The sequence below is a fragment of the Calonectris borealis genome, chromosome 2 (assembly GCF_964195595.1).
Source record: "Calonectris borealis chromosome 2, bCalBor7.hap1.2, whole genome shotgun sequence".
Taxonomy (NCBI): Eukaryota; Metazoa; Chordata; class Aves; order Procellariiformes; family Procellariidae; genus Calonectris; species Calonectris borealis.
Genome location: NC_134313.1, coordinates 116,833,394 through 116,852,311, shown reverse-complemented (window position 1 = coordinate 116,852,311; position 18,918 = coordinate 116,833,394). Strand labels below are relative to the sequence as shown.

The 18,918-nt window shown below is 35.3% G+C and overlaps 1 protein-coding gene across 2 annotated transcripts in view; it reads right to left on the bottom strand.

The window, feature by feature from the left end:
- The window catches only part of BBS9 (Bardet-Biedl syndrome 9), a 313,308-nt gene that overhangs the window by 174,502 nt on the left and 119,888 nt on the right, over positions 1-18,918 (bottom strand). For both annotated transcript variants that reach the window (XM_075143047.1, XM_075143048.1), the window contains one exon: positions 303-485. In XM_075143047.1, the coding sequence (XP_074999148.1) occupies positions 303-485 (183 nt within the window). The remainder of the gene's footprint in view (positions 1-302; positions 486-18,918) is intronic.

Sequence of the window (18,918 nt, the reverse complement as noted above, 5' to 3'; positions counted from 1 at the left end):
CAACTGGACAGGAGCTAAAACTAGCTAAACTTATGTGAGACACTCCTACTTGGCTTAATAAGGAAGGATTAAGTGGAAGTTAACTGGTATCACCCATATCTTCTGATGAAACATTCCATAATCTGCTCCTACTTTCCCACTTTCTGTGAAATCAATGTCGTTTGCATCAAACACCTACTTAATAAGGCTACTAAATCACTTCAAAGGATGGTCTTCAACAAAATACATGGGGAAATATGTAAATTTAAGCACTTAAAGCTCTAACAATGAGAATTTTTTGAGCAGCTCTTACAGATTCTTACCAGCTCTTGTGTATCTTCTGCTAATGGCAAAAACGTAGCTTCCAGAATAGCAACTTGATCAGTGCTGAGCTTCTGCCACAAACTAATCAGCATAATCACCAGATGGGTGGCACTTTTCAACTTTGTGAATGCCTGGAACATGTTGGCTTGATTTTCTTCTGCTGCATCTGCTAGAGCTATTACCTGAAAAAATTACAAACATCTGTTAAGTATAATTTTACCATCCGTGAACACTCAACACTGAAATTACCTTTGGCACACTCTTGTTTTCCTTTAGAAGATCCTGAGGAATTCTGTTTTCCATAAACACAAACCACAGAGTATTAAATGAGTTATCATTTATCTAAATTTTTCTTTTGCATACTCAAGGCAATTTCAAGTCCATATGGCAACAGGATTAATCTATCTAGTACAATCAGTGTAGAAAGGATTCTGTTTAGAGCATATTCTTAAGGCATTCTGAAATTGATCCCCATCATATCACATAATACATGATACAAACAAACTTTCAGGTTTATACCACACAAGACACTAATCCCTATATGTCCAGCAAGCCTACCGTATTCATCAAAAACAATACATTGATTTTATGCAATTAAAAATGCAGTATATAATTATTTCCACATGAACATAACTGCCATCTGCTATTTTATTAACTCTCGGGTCTCTCCATGTTTTGCACTAGTTGCTTAAGCTTTTATGCCAAGATGTAAACATTATGGATCATGTATATGAAGGCAATACCACTTTAACTGCCAGACATTATGAAAGAATTTTCAAAATAAAATAAAATGGCAGATTCACTTCTTGTAAGATGGTAAGATAGTTTTGCTGAGTACTCAAGATGGGGAAAAACAGAAAAGCTATTATATGATATTCTACTCAATTCAGAAATAACTTGTCATTGTATATAATATTGTCCACTCACACCATTACAAAAATTGATATTTTGAAAAAATATTGCTATAAATGCCTTCTTTCTTGAAATACAATGTTTAGATATTTTCCATTACTGGTGAAAAGTGAAGATGACAGCAATTTCAATATGCAATTGCTATCATTTCAATATGACAACAAGAGATTTTCCACGGTATTCGCACTGAATTACTTCAACTAAAGGAAAGGAAAAAAGGTTAGGGGTTTATCCTGGGGGAGCACAACTTACAAGATCTGTTCTCATGAATGCCACTACATCTTCAGGTTGCCTGAATAATACTTGGCTTACAGCAGCGCTGATTATCTTCATTGTCATTTAAATCAACACAAAGCACCTCCCTCTACCACGGTCTCCTTCTGTTTATTTATCTGCAAAATGGGGTAATAGGTGCTTGACTGGAGTTGTGAAAAGCCTCAGAGAAATGCAGTTAAAGTGTAATTAGTATTACAACAGAATTTACAAAGTAAAGTTTGCAGAGCTCGATCCATTAACATTTGGCAACAGCAGGAATACGAAAATACTATACAATGCATCTTCAGCCGGGAAACAAAGCCAACCAGCTGTTAGCATTTGGTGGAGGAAAACTATTTTTAATCTGCAACACTGGCATTAGAGATGTGTGTGTGTTCCCTCCAAGCTCCCATGTGACTGGGAAGATAAAGAAAACAGAATTTTAGGGAACTATAAATATGAAACATTTCAAACAAAACGTGTTGATAGCTTTTGGTTTAGATTTTAAAATGTAATGTTTCCAAATAAAATGGAGAACCCACAGGACACTCGTGAGTCCAAACACTACATAAATCAGAGCCAAGTAACAAAACAAAAAAAAAAAGCCCAGCTAACCATCCGAAGGAGAAGTGAGAAACTAATCCCAAATAGTGAAAATCAACAAAACATACTTTGCTTAGAGGAGAGTAACAGTATCACAGACACATCTGTGACCTGATGTAATCATGCCCACATTCAGTTTGCTCAGACCAAAGCCCTGATGTTCTTCATACCTCATGTTCTACACAAGGTGGAGTTCCATATTGCAGTTACTTTTCAACAAGAGTTATGGGTGACAAAGCTACATGACAAACACAACACTACGTAGTACACAACATCAGTTGCATCTGACTACTGTAGCCAGTAATTGTGTGCACTATACAGCTTCATTTTTCTAAGGAGACAAGCAACAACAGTAAAGTCCTCCTCAGTCTAACAGGGGCCTTCAAATATCTAATCACCTTTCCTGTCCAATATGCATTTTACAATTTTGGGAAGAAAAATATGCCAAGATGAATTTAACATGCTGATGACACTCATCAGTATGCTTCCTACAATATCAGTACTGGATGGGATAGCGCAATGGAGAAATTCAGAATTCCTGGAATTTGGAATAAAGGCAAGCTAGCTGTATCCTATTATGGATAATGCTCAGCTAATATCAATTTTGCTGAAGAAGCAGGCAACTACAGTTGCACTTGTGTGACAACTACCTGAATCCCACTCACACAACAAAAGGTAGAGGACACCTTCTAGACTGAGTCATTAATGACTCAGGTGGTCTCTCACTCTGTGCTATATTTCAACTTACACTGGACTGTGTACCCCCAGAAGCATAAATCGCATAAAGAGAAGTAACTGACATGGTCTTTTACCTTAAGGATTCTTCTTTTCAGAATTTACATTCTTTCCATTTTATAACCATGGACAAAGGAGATGCTCACCTTTTCATAGGCTATAGATAAAACAAATATCCCAGTACTTCCAAACAATACCTAACGTACCAGGCCCATAAGCTATTTTGAAAGCAGCTTCAAAAAACCCTAAAAAGTACAACTGCTAAAAAAGTTTGTCTTTGGTACAAAATTCTACAGTTCTAATGCACAATAATACAAGACAAATATTATACCAGTGACAGGCCTAAGTTTCTAAAGGAGAGGTGCAGTCTTAGAATGTTGCAGGTCACTGAAACATATAGCAATTAAATCTTTACATGACTGCATATATACAAGTTCTGCTTTACATTTGCAGCTAAACCAAAGAGGGGAAAAAACATTTCTAAGTACTGTTGTTCTGTTAATAGATGAAGAAGTGACCTAATATAGCTTTCTGAGATCTGGAATATCCAGTATAATACAATATGAATTACCATATGATAATGCAGGCACACACAGTCATTGTAGTTTTAAAAAAGCCTATATCACAGACAGAACAAAGGTTGTCAAAACAGCACCCTTTGAGCTATGCTGAGAACTGAAAGCCAAAGCAACACAGAAAAAAGCTGGAAGGGACTAAAGATACTTCGACAATACATGGTTCCACAGTAAATACTTAATATGAGGGGAAAAAAAGAAATCTTTCCGCACAGAGGAAAATTACTCTAAACATCTCCCAGGTCATCAGCTATAAATTTTAGAAGCGTTCTGGGGTTCTTCGTTCAAATACTTGCAGAATTCAAGGATAAATAAGTTCTAAAAACATGACATTCACATTTTTAATTATTTTATTTTCACCTGAACATTATCTCTAATTGTATTTTACAATGGTTGAGGGAAATAAAGAATCCATACCCTTTGCAAACTGAGATCCTAGTCTCTTCAGCCTCAGTCATGGTTTCTCCATACTTTCCCAACTATATCTTCAATTCTCACAGTAGTTGTTCAATCTATTTAGTTTAGATCTATTTTATCATCTGTCTAAACAGATACAAAATTAAAAAAAAAAAAGGAAATCTCTCCCTTTCTCACTTATTCTCAGGGTAGGTGGAAAAATATATTGCAACTGGCAGTCCTAAGTGTAGCTTAGATGCAAAGATTTTAGACCAACTGGAAACCACCAAGTAAAAAGTCTGCCCATATTGCATTGCCTATTTAACATTTTTCTTTCTCCTTCTTTAATATCACAAAGCTTTCAAACAAAATAAATTAAAAATAAGATTTTCAAACTTTCTTTCTAAAAGCAATGGGAGAAAGGAAAGCAGCTGATGCAGGAAAGATTTAAGAGGTACTGTAAGTACGGTATTGAATATGTATTTTTACAACTGATCAAAAATTGTTTTTCATTTACATCTTTTTTTGTTTAAATTTTTCTGACCAAATTCTTGCTCTGTTCCAATACACCTACCCACAGCAAAGTACAGGCCAGTTAAGTTACTAATGAAAGCATGTAGTAAAAAGAAAAGAAAGAACGAACTACTCTCTAAATTGAGATCATACTTAAGATTTTTACGAATTTTCATATTCACAGTTGCAAAGGTAGAGCTGAAATCAAGAATTATTTTTATAATCTTGAGAACTTCACCCCTCAACACTATTACCAGGATTTGACTGCAATAATTTCCAAGAATAGAGCATTTCTTATGTTTTCAGCCTTAAGTGTTCAAGCAGAAAGATTTCTCTCCATGCTTATTTCATTGCTTAGTAGACCTTATAAGATGTCAAGCATTTGAAAACTGTAAACCAATAGTGATACACGTTTTAAAAACAATCAGATTTCTCCATTACTAATGGATACTTAAAGATATTTTTCAGGGCATTGTTTAACACCCAGCAATAACTTCAAAATTACTAATCCCTCTTGAAAAAGGCTTGCAACATACCCACTCTTGTGTATTCAGACAAGTTCCCTGGAGCAATAATGAACATCACTCTCCCAGGCTTATTCCAATAATACAAAAAAAATACAAATACAATTCCAAAAATATAAAATGCCTTCCTACTAGCTGGCTAGGAAGTTGAAGAAAACTTTGAAAAAGTAAAGGGCAAGAAATGAGTATGAAGTTCCAATGCGCTTTCTTTTGAGTTGGTAGTATATTTTCTTGGAGTCCCTAATGCCACTGGGACTGAAGACTTTCAGAGGTTTTATGCCATATTCTAAAATGGAGAACAGGAAACGTGACTGACAATTTATTTTTCTTTTTCTAAAACAGACAAGAAAAACATAACTGTCCACCACTGGTGAAACTTTAGCCAACTAGTCTTATTCTCACCTAGTTCTATCACAGTGGGTTCAGCTTCAGTAAATTTGAAGTACCTTCATTTTTAGCAGAAATCGAGTTTGAAGAGAGCAGAAGTCTGGCATTTAAGGAATACGGAATCTCTTTACATTTCATTCATAGCATTTAGGAGCAAGTCTTCCATGCAAAATTTGTTAAAATACAAAAAATAACATCAGAAATGTAATTATTCTGAAATGGACACAGGGATGATGAATTATCAGGACTATTACGTCCTCCACAGTAAATTAATCCATAATCAAAGCCTTTACACCTGGTTTCAAAAGAGCCATTCTGTACACAGTTATACAAGCAAAAACAGAGATCACAAGCTCACAGGTCTCTTCTGGCAATCATTCTTATGGAATAATTTATTGCAAGGTTGTTAATTAATCCAACCCCTTCCAACTATTTTTAAACAAAATTAGATCTTCATAAAGTAGGATTTTAATGCATATAAAACAGAAGAAAATAGAGAGGTGAGAAATGCTAGGATTACTGCTTGTTCATTCCTACTGCAACAGCACATTTACTCTGTTTCATCCTTTCCCACATTCACTTGTTTTGGAGAAGGAAATACAACTCAGTTACTAAATCTATAACAAGATCTAACAGAACATTTTTCATGGTTTTAAGAAGTCTCCATCACATATCCTAGTTCACATAGAACATGTAAGCATTTGAAGTCAAATATTTTTCTCCTTACAAGCCCCTTTGTTTACCTTGCACTCATGGCATGCAGCCACATACAAAAACTAAGACACTAGCAAAGCAAACCTTTAAAATAGATAAGGCCACATAAGTGATAATATCAATTTAACCAATAAAATCCTGAATATCCCTTATTCTAGGAGTAAACTTTTTTTTTCCACGGACAATTCTCAAAGTAGTTTACAAAGTAACAAAACAGCCTGATTAGCAGCCTGATTCCCTGTGCAGGCCACCTCACTCAACAACCATTGTGCACACAGCTTTTGACAGGTGACTAAAGCTTTATGGAATGCGGGCAAAGATATCCATGTCAGAGAGCGATCTTTATCAAACACTCCCTCACCAGCAAGAATAACCATGTCGCTCCCGCAAGGGAGCACTTCTAAACGCTATGGCATTCCCACAGCACTGCAATGGGTAGGTGAGAGCGCACGTTGGGATTAAGTACCTCAGGCCACAATTATCTGACCCTTACAAGACCCTTAGCTAATGCTAACCATGACCGCGGTTTTTAAAACTGTGGCATAGGCCCACCATGATGACAACAAAGCATCAATTCACTAGACACCAAATACTCAACTTTCAAGTGAAGCTCAACGTGACCTCGATCTGAGAAGACAGCAGAGATGAAAGACATGGCAGCATGACAACCCATGCTTTATCTGGATGCACCCAGCTACCTCCTGAAATTCCATTGCCTCACTTGATGAACATGAAATTATTGATTATCACAAGTAATTACTATAGCGATCTGTGCCTCTGGAAACTGCAACAGCCAGATTAAGGAAATACTCAAGGTTGCAAGGGAAATTGTGTGGTTTTGTTTTCTTTTACATTGTTTCCACGACAGAATTATCATTAACAGTTCTACTGCACCTTTCTAAATTGGAATTTGCCATGAAGCAATATGTATCGTCTACAAAGCACAAAGTTACAGGTTAAGATGGCAGTCAACTCAAACACCCTATAAGAGCCAAATGCATGTACTGTTTAAATTCAGAATCCTCTTCTGAAACTTCACCTCTAACAAAGCCGTGTCTTAGATCCACAAACCAAAGTGATAGTGGATTATTATAACAGAGAGTCACGCTGCACCATTTATTTTATTTTGTTTTAAGAACTAGTGACAATGATGTTAATAAGAAAATCTTTTGGGATAAAGTAACTATCATTTCAGCTATACAGAGACATAGTAGTATGAATATGGTCCGTTCAAAAGGAAAAAGAGAACTCCACCCTTTTCGTTTTTCCCCTTTAGAACACTCAATAAGAAAACAGGCTATTACTTTGTCTTCACAAGTCTCTCTTCCCCCAGCTTTTATCTATACCACTATACTCTAACTAGAATTTTTTTTTAAATTACTGCAAAATATTTAGTCAGTTTAGAAGCCCGGGTACCTGAGTGCATTATCCAAAAGTACTTGATTGTTAATACATTTAAATCCAAATTACAACCCTGGTAGACCAATGTCACCCTGCTCCATAGGAAATTTCTATTTTGTCTGGACTAAGTATTTAAACAAGAGATGCCAGTAAAATCCAAGCATGAAGACCACCTGGTTAGTTCTACTTTAAATGGGTATGAACTAATTAAAGGAAGCAGATTCATATTCCTGTAAGTCTAAACAAGCAGTTCTTTATATGCATAAATCAAATTTGAAAATTTTTCTGTCGTAGCAATACTAATGTAGTGGCAAAAAACCGCTTGTTTGCATCACTGTTGCCAGTTTACTGGTTTTATACTGCTGCCTATCATTATCTGAGCTTCCTTGTTTAAATCCACAGTAACAGAAAGAAGAATTCCTGTTGTCTCTGGTGTTCCATCTGCGGTAAGGATTACAGTTAAGATTATTTTAACTTGATTAATATACTTTTCTCTATTTGCTTGTTTGTTTTTTTTTAAAGGGGTTTCCATTTTTGAGAAGCCAGATTAATTAATATGGTCAATAGGAAGAATACATAGAAGAAAATTATTTAAATACCTGACACTTGACCTCCTCTTGGTAGCCTATCTACAAGTAAATATTGCAGCCAGTTTTGCATGTGAGTAACTGCTTGTTATTTGGTACAACTATTAAATACCAAGATGGGGCAAAAAAAATTTTTTCTTGAAGGAAGGCTACAAACATATTCCAAAATACATATGATACTTTCCAATACATTTAGAAGCAAGTTCTACATTATAAAATCCAAATTTAAAAGCGGAGTTATAAAATTAGTAGCTTATCTGAGTGAAATAACATCTGTTACAAATTACACAAAACCCAAGAAGCCAGTGAGTTAGAATGAATCCTTTACTTACCCCTTCAAAACAAAAGTTCCATTTAAGCATAGGGATGTGCTAAATAATGCACAGATATGTCACAGAATCTCTGACAGTCAATGAATATTGAAGACAGAGTTTCACTGTGAAGCTGTGTTGAATTGGCAGCAATGGATAAAAAAATACAGCCAAACATTAGCTAAAAGGAGACAGAGAGATGGAGAGCTTGGTTTATATCACCAAATATTCAGTATTATGTAATGATGACCAAAAAAATTTTACAACAAAGGAACAAATTTTAAACAGCGAAGTTGCATGCTTTGTATATTAAAATAAGCTGTGAACGTAAACAAACAGTTTAAAAAACGACCAGGGGCCTCATCCTGCAAATTTCTAATTGTATTTCAGTCCAATGGATCTATGGATGGCTAGGAAATCAAGAGAGACCCCTTAGATCCTACTTCTGCAAACATTTATGTGCACTGAAGCTCAATGGGTAAAATCAAGGATTTGCTAACTCCAGTGGGAACGTTGCATTGATTCAGTAAAGGCAGGAGTTCATCCTGTTAAAGACCACTACTCTCAGTGTGATCAGTCATATGCATCTAGTGGCAAAAAAGCATTTGCAGCATCTTAGATATCAGGTGATGAGTGTAGTATTAGAAATCTAGAATAAATCCACAAATCATTGCTTCCCAGAAAGTACACAGTAAAACACATCTCCTAAATCAGGCTCATCTCATATTTATATTTGATTATAATAATGAAAAACAGTAAACATGCTGTACAAACACATCTCAAAAAGGTTAATAAAAACAAATCCAACTAACACATGATATAGATATTTTTCCATCTGTATAGATGAACACAAAGCCATTCCAGCAAATTCTATTCTAACACTTTACCAATAAAAGTATCAACATCAAAAAAATCAGCAAGCCAGTCAAGACAGTGAAGTACTAAGCTAAATTCCAAGCCATTAAACTTGCGCACCCAATCCCAGTTGCAATTTTGGCAGTTCTGCTTTATATCAAACCACCTGAGAAAATTTCCAGAACTCCTCATTCAGGTTGAGCTACCATATAATTTTAAGTGAGTAGAAAACATTGTGGTTACTAACACAGTCTCTGGGAGTAACAGTAAGACTCAGAACGATTAAATTAAAAGAATACACTCTGGAATCTAATTCTAAACATAGCAATCAAAAAAAATAGATGGCAAGCTAATTAGAAGCTCAAACTTAACCACAACACTGATTTCAGGACATCTCTCATTAAAATTACTTTTCTATTTTGAGACACTTCATGGAATTTCTCTATTATTAGTAAAATCTTGAGAACATGTGCCAGTACATTTGGAAATAAAACAGGCTTCCCAAGTCAAAGTGCAAAGGTCGTAAAACATATGAATTGCTTGCTTGAATACCTTGTCTTTGAATTACAAGTTTTCCATAATTTCTTCTATTTTTTGTTCTGGAAGAGACATAACCATTTCAAAACAAAGGAACATCATGATGAAATGCAGGTTTTATAAAACTCAGTCAAAAACACAGTCTGTGTGGAACTTGAAGAGAATTCAGCAAAGAGATTGGAGTTCTAGGTTTTACTGGATTTACTAGCAAAAAAAGAAAGATTGTTTCAAGAGAGACATTTAGTGAAAGTAAAAATTCATTGTTCACGCAAGGTGCCACAACAGTAAGTTTCAGACAAAGTAGACTCTTGCGTTCCTCCACAGATGAAGTACAGCACAGACCACGATATTGCTTGCTCCACAACAATACCCAGCAAATAACCTTTACAAACTTGAGCTGCACCCTACTTCATAAGATATTCAACTTCTATGCCAACAGCTATTGCCGTACAGGTGCGATTATTTTCAGTGATGTAGATTTCATTTTATGGGAGCAAGACAAATATTGATAGACCAAAAATATCCTACTGCCAAGTCACACAGCAGGTGGACTTAACCTAATAATGAAGAAGCAAAGAGCTTATCATATCCCTGCCTGAGACCCTCCATCTATATAAAAAGAAAGAAAACAAAAAAGGAACCACCTGAAGTAACATTACAGTGTGTTCAATGGCAACTCTTCAGGTGGTGATCAAAAGAACGTGTATTTTAGGTCACTGAATTTGTTGTGCTGCAGATAATGGCCAACGATGCTCATTCTTCTGCACACCTGGAACTACACCTTCTATGTCTCTTCTCTCAAACCAACAAATTAAGAAAATTCCCACCTGAAATACCCTGCTAATTCACAAGCACAAAGCCCACAGGAACAGAATCAGGTGCAGTTTTCTTTACATGCACACCTGCCCTAGCCACACAATAAACTCAGGCAGTGCATTCTGCCAGTTAAGCCTAGGAGTTGGAACTTAAGCAGAAATCAAAAAATAAAACCAAAATAAGCAAATGTTCATCCCCCAAACTGGTTCATCTTACATTCAAAATAAGAGGAGCTGCAAAACTAGTAACTATTTTAGCGTGTAAAAATTATTTTATCACAGGATTATTCTGACGAAGTAAGTATGTCTCACCATAGGCTATGGATTGGTGTCCAATGAAGTAAATGCCAACATTATATATGCATTTACGTATTTACAGGATTGGGGCTTTATTATTAATCATAACATTCTATGTTGTTCTCCTGCTGCACTTCTAAATATATCTGAAGCTATATGGCTTTCTAACATTCATTTCAAAATACATTATTTAATGATACACTTATAATCTCTTAGACTTTGAGAAGTGTCATGAAAAAAGAATTAAAAATTGGCAGTATAGGCAAAAGTCCTTCACTCATGTCTTTGGACATATGACTTTTTCCCTAATTTCAGTAGGGTAACTGCTAACTCTGCTCATATCCCCCATTGTTGTTCTTTTCCTTAAAATAAATGAAAAGATAGAAGAGCTAACAAACAGATTAAAGAAACTCCTTCCAATACGTTTAGCACCAATTCTCTACTGAAAGAACAGCTGTGTGGCAAACTTGCCAATTTTTGAGATAAACACATTTTTGACCTAGTGTCACTACCTATGAACCCTGGTATGCTGACAGAAAAGCAAGACAGTTCAGGCCAACCTACAGTTAAAGGGGGAACAATCTCTCACCTTCAAAAAGGCTTTGGAGACACACTCAAAAAGATTCAAAGTTCAATTCAACTCTACTTTCTAGAAGAAAGCCATTTTTTCCATGAAGGGAAAAAGAGTTAAACAGCCTACCGCCAAATGCACAAGAATTAATACATTTATATTGCAGCCTTCCGTGCAAACATCTCATTCCTCCTTTATTCTGACAGGCAGCTGAGTCTATGGAGGAGATGGGACAAGATGTGCATGGTCTTTTTCAAGTCCTGCTGACCCTGACTAAGATTCCCACTGGGGCTGCTAGAAGTAGGGGAGCAGAGGAAAGAGATAGCAAGTCTCAGGTATGCTTCAGTGTCTGTAATGTGATAATTAACCTTGTAACTTTCTCTGTTTTAAATCTAGAAAAATCTCATTGTCTGTGCAGAAGTTTACGGATAGTTCTATTGCATAATATTTGGATTAACAAATAGTAGCCTCAATTATGTAGAGCAGGAAAGAGCTCATTTTTCAAAGCTAATATATAACCACACGCAAACACACCCCACTAAATTAGTAACAAATGCTCTTTCTGATTTTGGCTGAGATAGGCCTTCTGATAAGAAAAGATTTTCCTTTCAAAAAAAGCTCAATTTAAACACTTGTCTTGCTCCCCTGATGTAATACAGCTGAAGTTCATGCCCTGGTTCAGTCAAATCTAATAGTTTTAACTTAGTTTCAACCATTACTGGTCATAACAAAAGGGTATTTATGTTTGCTTTATTCTATTGCATCAAAGTTAGGAAAACCCATCTGGGTAGCGTACATTCTAGCCACACTGCAGACCAAAAATCCAGATAAACTTTTTGTCTAGAGGGATGACTAAATAAGTTGGCCAAATATCAGAATAAATTCACTTTGATGTTTCAAGTTGGTGGAGCTCAGAAACATGACCTAAATTATACAGTTACATCCTCTGAAAGAATAGCAACCATCTCTTCCTTTAGCATCTGCTGAAAAAAAAAGAAAAAAAAAAAAAAAGAAGCATTTGTTATGAATGATGGCAGAATTTAACATGAATAAAATAGTAGGAACCTAAGGAAAAACATTTGTCTGCTTACACTGATATTCATGCATAGTTCATATTCATACCTTTTTCAGGATCATCTCCAGTGCTTGCCTCTATTGTTACCAAAAATGCCTTGGAGTCTGCTTAGGAGCCCATAGAGAAGGATGGCATTTGAGATTCACATTGTAGGTGCACATGGCTGAACTCAGACTGCATTGACAGGTTCCATGTAAGCAATTTCCTCAGAGTGATGCTGAGCCACTTGTCAAAAATTAATGATGAAAATATATAAAAATAGATAAAACCTCATATCAGGTGTAGAACTAACTTACTGAGCTCCAACGATCATGTAAGAAAGCAGACAGCTGGCATGTTGTTAAATGATAGGACTGGAGAGAATTACTGAGCACCATTCCTGTGGGAAGAAGTACTAAAGAAAACCTGCTGTGCAATGAGAATATGAACCAAACATTATGTTCTTTTCTAAATGGAAAATTCCTCGGGGAAAATATAAAAGAAAAATAATTTCCCAAAGGAAATAACTGCATTGCAATGCTTACCATTAAAGGAACTGGAGGAAGAAATATCTGCTACCCTCACAGAGCAAAGAAACTGAAGAACCAGGAAGATATGCAGCCTTGCTTTCTTTTGGAGCAAATACAAGAACATAGCTGTTTGGAAAAGAATGAGATCCACAAAGGCAAATTCTAAGATGAGGTGGCTAGTTTCCCTTAATTTCCTCTATAAACTGTGGAGGGACCATTGCCTTTTTTTTTTTTTAACCATAGAAGGTATCTAACTTGCAGTGCCTTTGACTCCAGAAGAACCTTCTTTCTCTCCATTGACTACAGAGGAATTCTAACTTCTCTAGATGAAAACTGCTTTTGTAAATCTCGCTCACCCATAGCATAACAAAGCAAACCCCACCTATTCAAGAGATATCATCAATAGATGATCTTTAGCAGTAAATACTGTAATAAAACATATGAGAAATAGTATCAAAGGACAATTTCATCTCATTAGAGTCAATCTTCATTATCAATAAATGCCTTTCCCTTAACTTTATTGAAATAAGCAACTGAATACAGATTTTAAGCAAGATGCTGCCGTATGCTCAAGTACTCCAGTATAGCGTATAGATGTATTCTTGTGCCTCACCATACTGTACCACAGGACCGTCTTAAAATTTCTCCCTCCTCTACAGAGTTTATCTTTTTTCTTCCTTAAAAACAGCTATAAAAGTTGCATGACCTTACAAATTTTAATTTTTACAATATCAGCTATCCTTAATACAGCATTTGTAGGTATGAGTTAGTGATCATCCCTTAAGTACTAATGAGACAGGCTAAGAGTAAAATTTTTGCAACACGTATGCTTATGAATGGCATTTTTTCCCAGTGTTCACAATACTTAAGGCAAAAGCAAAATATAGAGAACAGCCAATTTCATGTGATCAGAATGATTCTTCAGATTTCCATTAAAACTGAAGTACTGAATTCAAGGGAAAATCTTGAAAAATAGTAACTTAACACTGCACCGATCATTGAAGGATCTTGTTTGAATTTTTTATATTCACAAATTAACAAAGCATAGTAGCCAATTTTGTAATTTATATATTGGTAATTTCCTACACAGACACACTTTGTTAATTCTACATGAGAGGCATTTCCAGCCTTTCACTACCATTTGGAGCTATTTCCGTTACTTCCTACAGGGAAGTCTTTCAGTTAAAGGCACAGGTTCTTTCTCATATCACAGACGAGGATAACTATACACACACTGAGGTTTCCTAAACTAGCAGTTTGACCCCCTCTGTACATACTCAGTTGACAAAGCTTTAACCATCACTTTACAGCAACTGTACATCACAGTCTGCACGTCACTTGCTTGATTAGCGTTCCTCATCTCAGTAGAATGACTGAACTGCCAACATAAAGAGCCACGGTAGGTGAAGTAGTTTCAAAAATACATTAATAACCAGCACCCCTCAGTTATGTGTTCCCGAAAATCTCACCCTTCTTCAAAAGTATGCATCCAGAAAGCAGCCATCATTGCTTTATTCTGTAGTAAAAAATAAAGCTATCCCCAAGACTGTCAGGTCACTTGGCACTACTCTAAAAGCCTGTAACAGCCACTTAAGGCAAGAGAATAGAGTAATGACGACATCACACCACTTACCAGCCCTCCTGTTCTGGACATCGGAGACACGCCTCAAATAATTACTTTGGGTCAAATACAAAGCTATCCATGATATAGGTAGATTCCATTTTCCACAACTCCTGTTTGACCGGGACAATCCACCTCCTGTAAATGACTACAGAAGTCTACCTTTCTTTCCTTTATCCACTTCTCTTCAATATACCCTTGAAGGACAACAGGTGTCTTGAGGTGTGTACACATCAAGGCATGAACGTTCAGAGTCAGGTCTTCACCTGACAGCAAAGGCATAACGTCCAGAGTAAATTGAAAAAGGAGAATAGCAATAAGTGAACAGTTCAAAGCATGTTACTGGTATGCACCACAACCTTTTCTTCTGTGTAGTAGCACAAAATTAAAGACACAAAATTCCCAACACTTTCCCTTACTGTGAATAGGGACATGTTTTAAATCTGCAAAAGCAGCCAAGAAAGTGGTCCAATCTAAATTAACTACAGACATTTTAGTTCCCTCAAGAACAAAATTTTAGTACATTTGGTTTTGGATTCATGATCTATACAGCTCAAAAGTTAAATAATTCTGACTATAAGTGAACTAAAGGTTTACCTAGAAACTGTTAAGAATATTTCTTTTCCCATTGAAACAAGCCATTCCAACCTAAGTCTATATACCATATACTTCTGCTTAAAACATAAAATACAGTTTAAAAACAATCAACATAAACCCAAAGCAAACAAGTATCCTTTATTTGGGGCTCAGGTGGTTAAAGCATCATGTTTAAGAAAGGATCGATGCGAGAATTGTTGTTTGGACCCTGGGGGACCCATCCACAGACAACAAAATTCCACTGCTTCAACTGACATATGAACAAGGACAGCATGTAAACACCATACCATATTAAAGTTATTTTAAGTTGTTTTCCATTTCCTGTGCCACAGATAAGACATATTCGTAGTATTAAAAAAGCTACAGGTAAACAGTATTTTGTGATGGAGGCAAGTGATTTTAGTATACTGTAAAAATGGTTATTCTCTGTTTGAACCTGAAGTTTTACCACAGGCAACAGTACACTGAATTCTCATAGCAAGCAGGTTTTGAAACAGAATACTGTACATTTTAGACAACTACAATTGCATCTATACTATAACAAACAAAAGTATTAACAAGTAAGACTTAAAAACTACAGTTTAGAATACATCTCTCATGCCTCTGGTAACTGAGGGTCACAGTGCTTACGTGCCAAGTTATAGACACATTAGAAAGTTATTGCTTCAGAAAGTCTCACTGATGTGGTTAACATTAGGGTAAAATGGACCACAAGTTGGGAAAAAAAAAATCATTGTATCCTGAAGTCATCTTTTCTAGTATGTCCTGAGCACTGTAAAATTAATTAATTTTAAGTAAATTTCTCAAATACAGTATATGTAGGTCAAGCTTCATAGTCTCGTTTTTTTCACAAATCTAAAAACATGGATTTTTGGTCCACAGTTGTTCTATAGTAAACCTGTAAAAAATTAAATATTGACTAATTCTAAAAAATAAAATTGACTCCACATTAATAAAGCCAGAAATTTTCCTTAAGTCAAAGAAAGCTTTGTCACTGACTTCAGCATAACTGAGATTTTACACGAGGAAAAATTAAATGCAAAGTGTAAACAAGCTAGTAAAATACATTTCCTCCAATATACAATCCTAATTCTTAATCATATAATTATATATATTATAAGATATAAATATACTAAATATATGTAATTCTTAATATATAATTCTAGTCTTAAATAGCAGTTTTCTGTCTGTGGATAAAACATATTCAGCCACTATCACTCATAACAATATTCACAGAAACAGAAAAACTGAAACTGTCCTGAACTTTAGCAAAGAGTTACCCTGATGTAATAATTCACTTGATAAAAAGTAGCTCCATATTAAATGAAAAAATTCTTTCCCCCAAAGTTAATATCTAGCATTTTCAACATCTGAAGATCACTACCATTATCGGGAGTTATTATCAGAGTACTGATGGACAAAAATCCCTTTCAAAATGGCAAGGGGGTACTTCTGTCAGTAATTATCCTTACTAATTGGAAACTGCCCTCTTTCATTTAGTCTTTTCTAGTCAGTGCTCCTCTTATCTGTTTTTCTCCATGTGATATCAGCCAGTGTCTCTCTCAATTCACCTCCTGCTTCATTTAACAGTCTTACCCCTCCATAATCACTTGTTTTCTTTTCAAATATCTTCCAATTTTCAACATGTTTCAACTGGGTATGTCTCAATTTATTTCTTCATTATCAATCTATGAAAATATTGCAAAGATTTTTTTGGGGGGGGTCATTTGATATAACTTCTAATGGTAGATGAGTTAGGAACATACTTTATGTATGATAGGACATCAAGGTACTCTTTTCTTTCAGCTTTGAGGACAATGTTTCACAGATGACATACGAACAGATTTCACAAAGAGGAATCCATAATCCATCTACAGCACTTTGAAAAGCAGTGTAGTTTTAGCCCCCTCTCCTTTACCTTCAGGTACCCCCCAATCTTCCCTGTCCTTTTGTGGTAATTTTGCAAAATAATATCCATAACAAACAGTAGAAATGGGAGGCAAACTATGCAGAATTAACAGCAATGGTAGTTACAAAACAGAAGCCTGAACATATAGCTTTTTCCTTAACCACTGCAAAATAAAATTCAATAGCATATAATCAATAAAGAGTTTTGTGGAAACTGAACATAAATTATTTTTTGAATAATTTAAACTAAACATACAATTAAAGGAATATAAATAAAAATCTCATAACTTTCCATAAATTTCTATCAACTGTTAGTGATTATATTATACTCCTACATAACTTTCTAACACAATTCCATTTCAGCCATTCCATTATTTTACCCAAGATTAATGTCAGGCCAACATCCTTAAACTAACCTCAGTCTTCCTTTAATGCTTTTGAACATCAGCTTTACCCAGTTCTCTGGAACTGCCCTCCTTTGTCACTTCTTATTAACCTTACTTATACAGGGAATTGTTTGTCTAAATCTTTAAAATTCTTATATATGAGCTAAACTGAGGATTTTAAAAGGTTTATAGTAATGTTTAATATTCTCCTTAGTGACTACTGGAAACTATTACATCATTGGATCGGAACACAACTTTTCCCTTTAGATCAATGAAGAATATATATTCAACATTTCTGCGTCTTGAAGTTACTATGTCACATCACAGCTGGAAAAAAAAAATGAATAAAGCAACACTTCTAATGGAAAAAAAAAGTGTGTAATATGAATGCACCAGTCTCAGGTAATTGGAACTTTTCAGATTCTTGAAGATTTAAATGCAAAACAATATTCTAACATCCTTGTTTGCGGAACGGCACCCTCATACTGATCCTTATACATACATTTCAAAACCCATCAGAAGAAAGCTGGAGGAAAAGTATGCTCTTAACTAATTAACTGAAATAGGCAGGGGATCAAGCAGGTTTCTTCCCTATTGTGCTGTGGTCTTTTATCCCTATCTTCCGTTCTCAATCCGACTGATACTGCTTCGAGACACATAAATACCTCTGCAGGAAAGAAAACCCACACCTGCACTAAACTTATTCTTAGAGCTTTTCCTTTAATGTGTGTCACAAACCCAATTATGAGAACTGAAATAGTTGTTAATTTTATAATTTCTATTTCCTTCCATTCCTCTCTGCTTCAAGAACATCTGATGCTGCAAGTTCAATAAGCAAAATATCAGCCCATTTGCTTTAAGTTAACGCAATGAAGTAATTTACAACACATTTTTTAAAAAGTTCAGTTTACATACACAGAAAATGTAGATTTTATTAGCAGTGTATTCTTAGATTTTATATGATGAGAAAACTATCTCAGTATGTATACAGATATTTTAGTATGTAAACACATTCTGAAATGTGTTTGAAAGCACCAGTGGAATTTATGACTATGATGCTGATGTGCTTGTCAATTTGCTACAAGATTATTTTACTATCAGATAAGGTCTTGGGTGGCTATAATTAAACTTTCCACTATATTTTACATTGTTCAAACTTCCAATTATATTACAAAAGCTTCATGTAAACTGGAAGCACGCAGGCAGTTATGTTCCATGGTAATACAGCATCGCTCAATAGGTGTTTGCTTCTCAGTAAGGGTCAGATTTTGCTTAAAATCTATGGCCCTCTAAATTGGCTGGGATACCAGTTTTACTCAGGATTTGTCATGGGAGTTAAGATTTGCAGGAATCAACCACTAAGGATTCCTGGGTTTTATTCTCCACAGCTAGGGAGAATACTGGATCGGGTATTTTTAGAACAGGATAATTTGAGAGAGAGAGAATTTGTATATTCTCTCTATATATGGAGAATATGTATATTCTATATATAATATAGAAAAGGATATTTTTAGGGACACATCTTCACTGC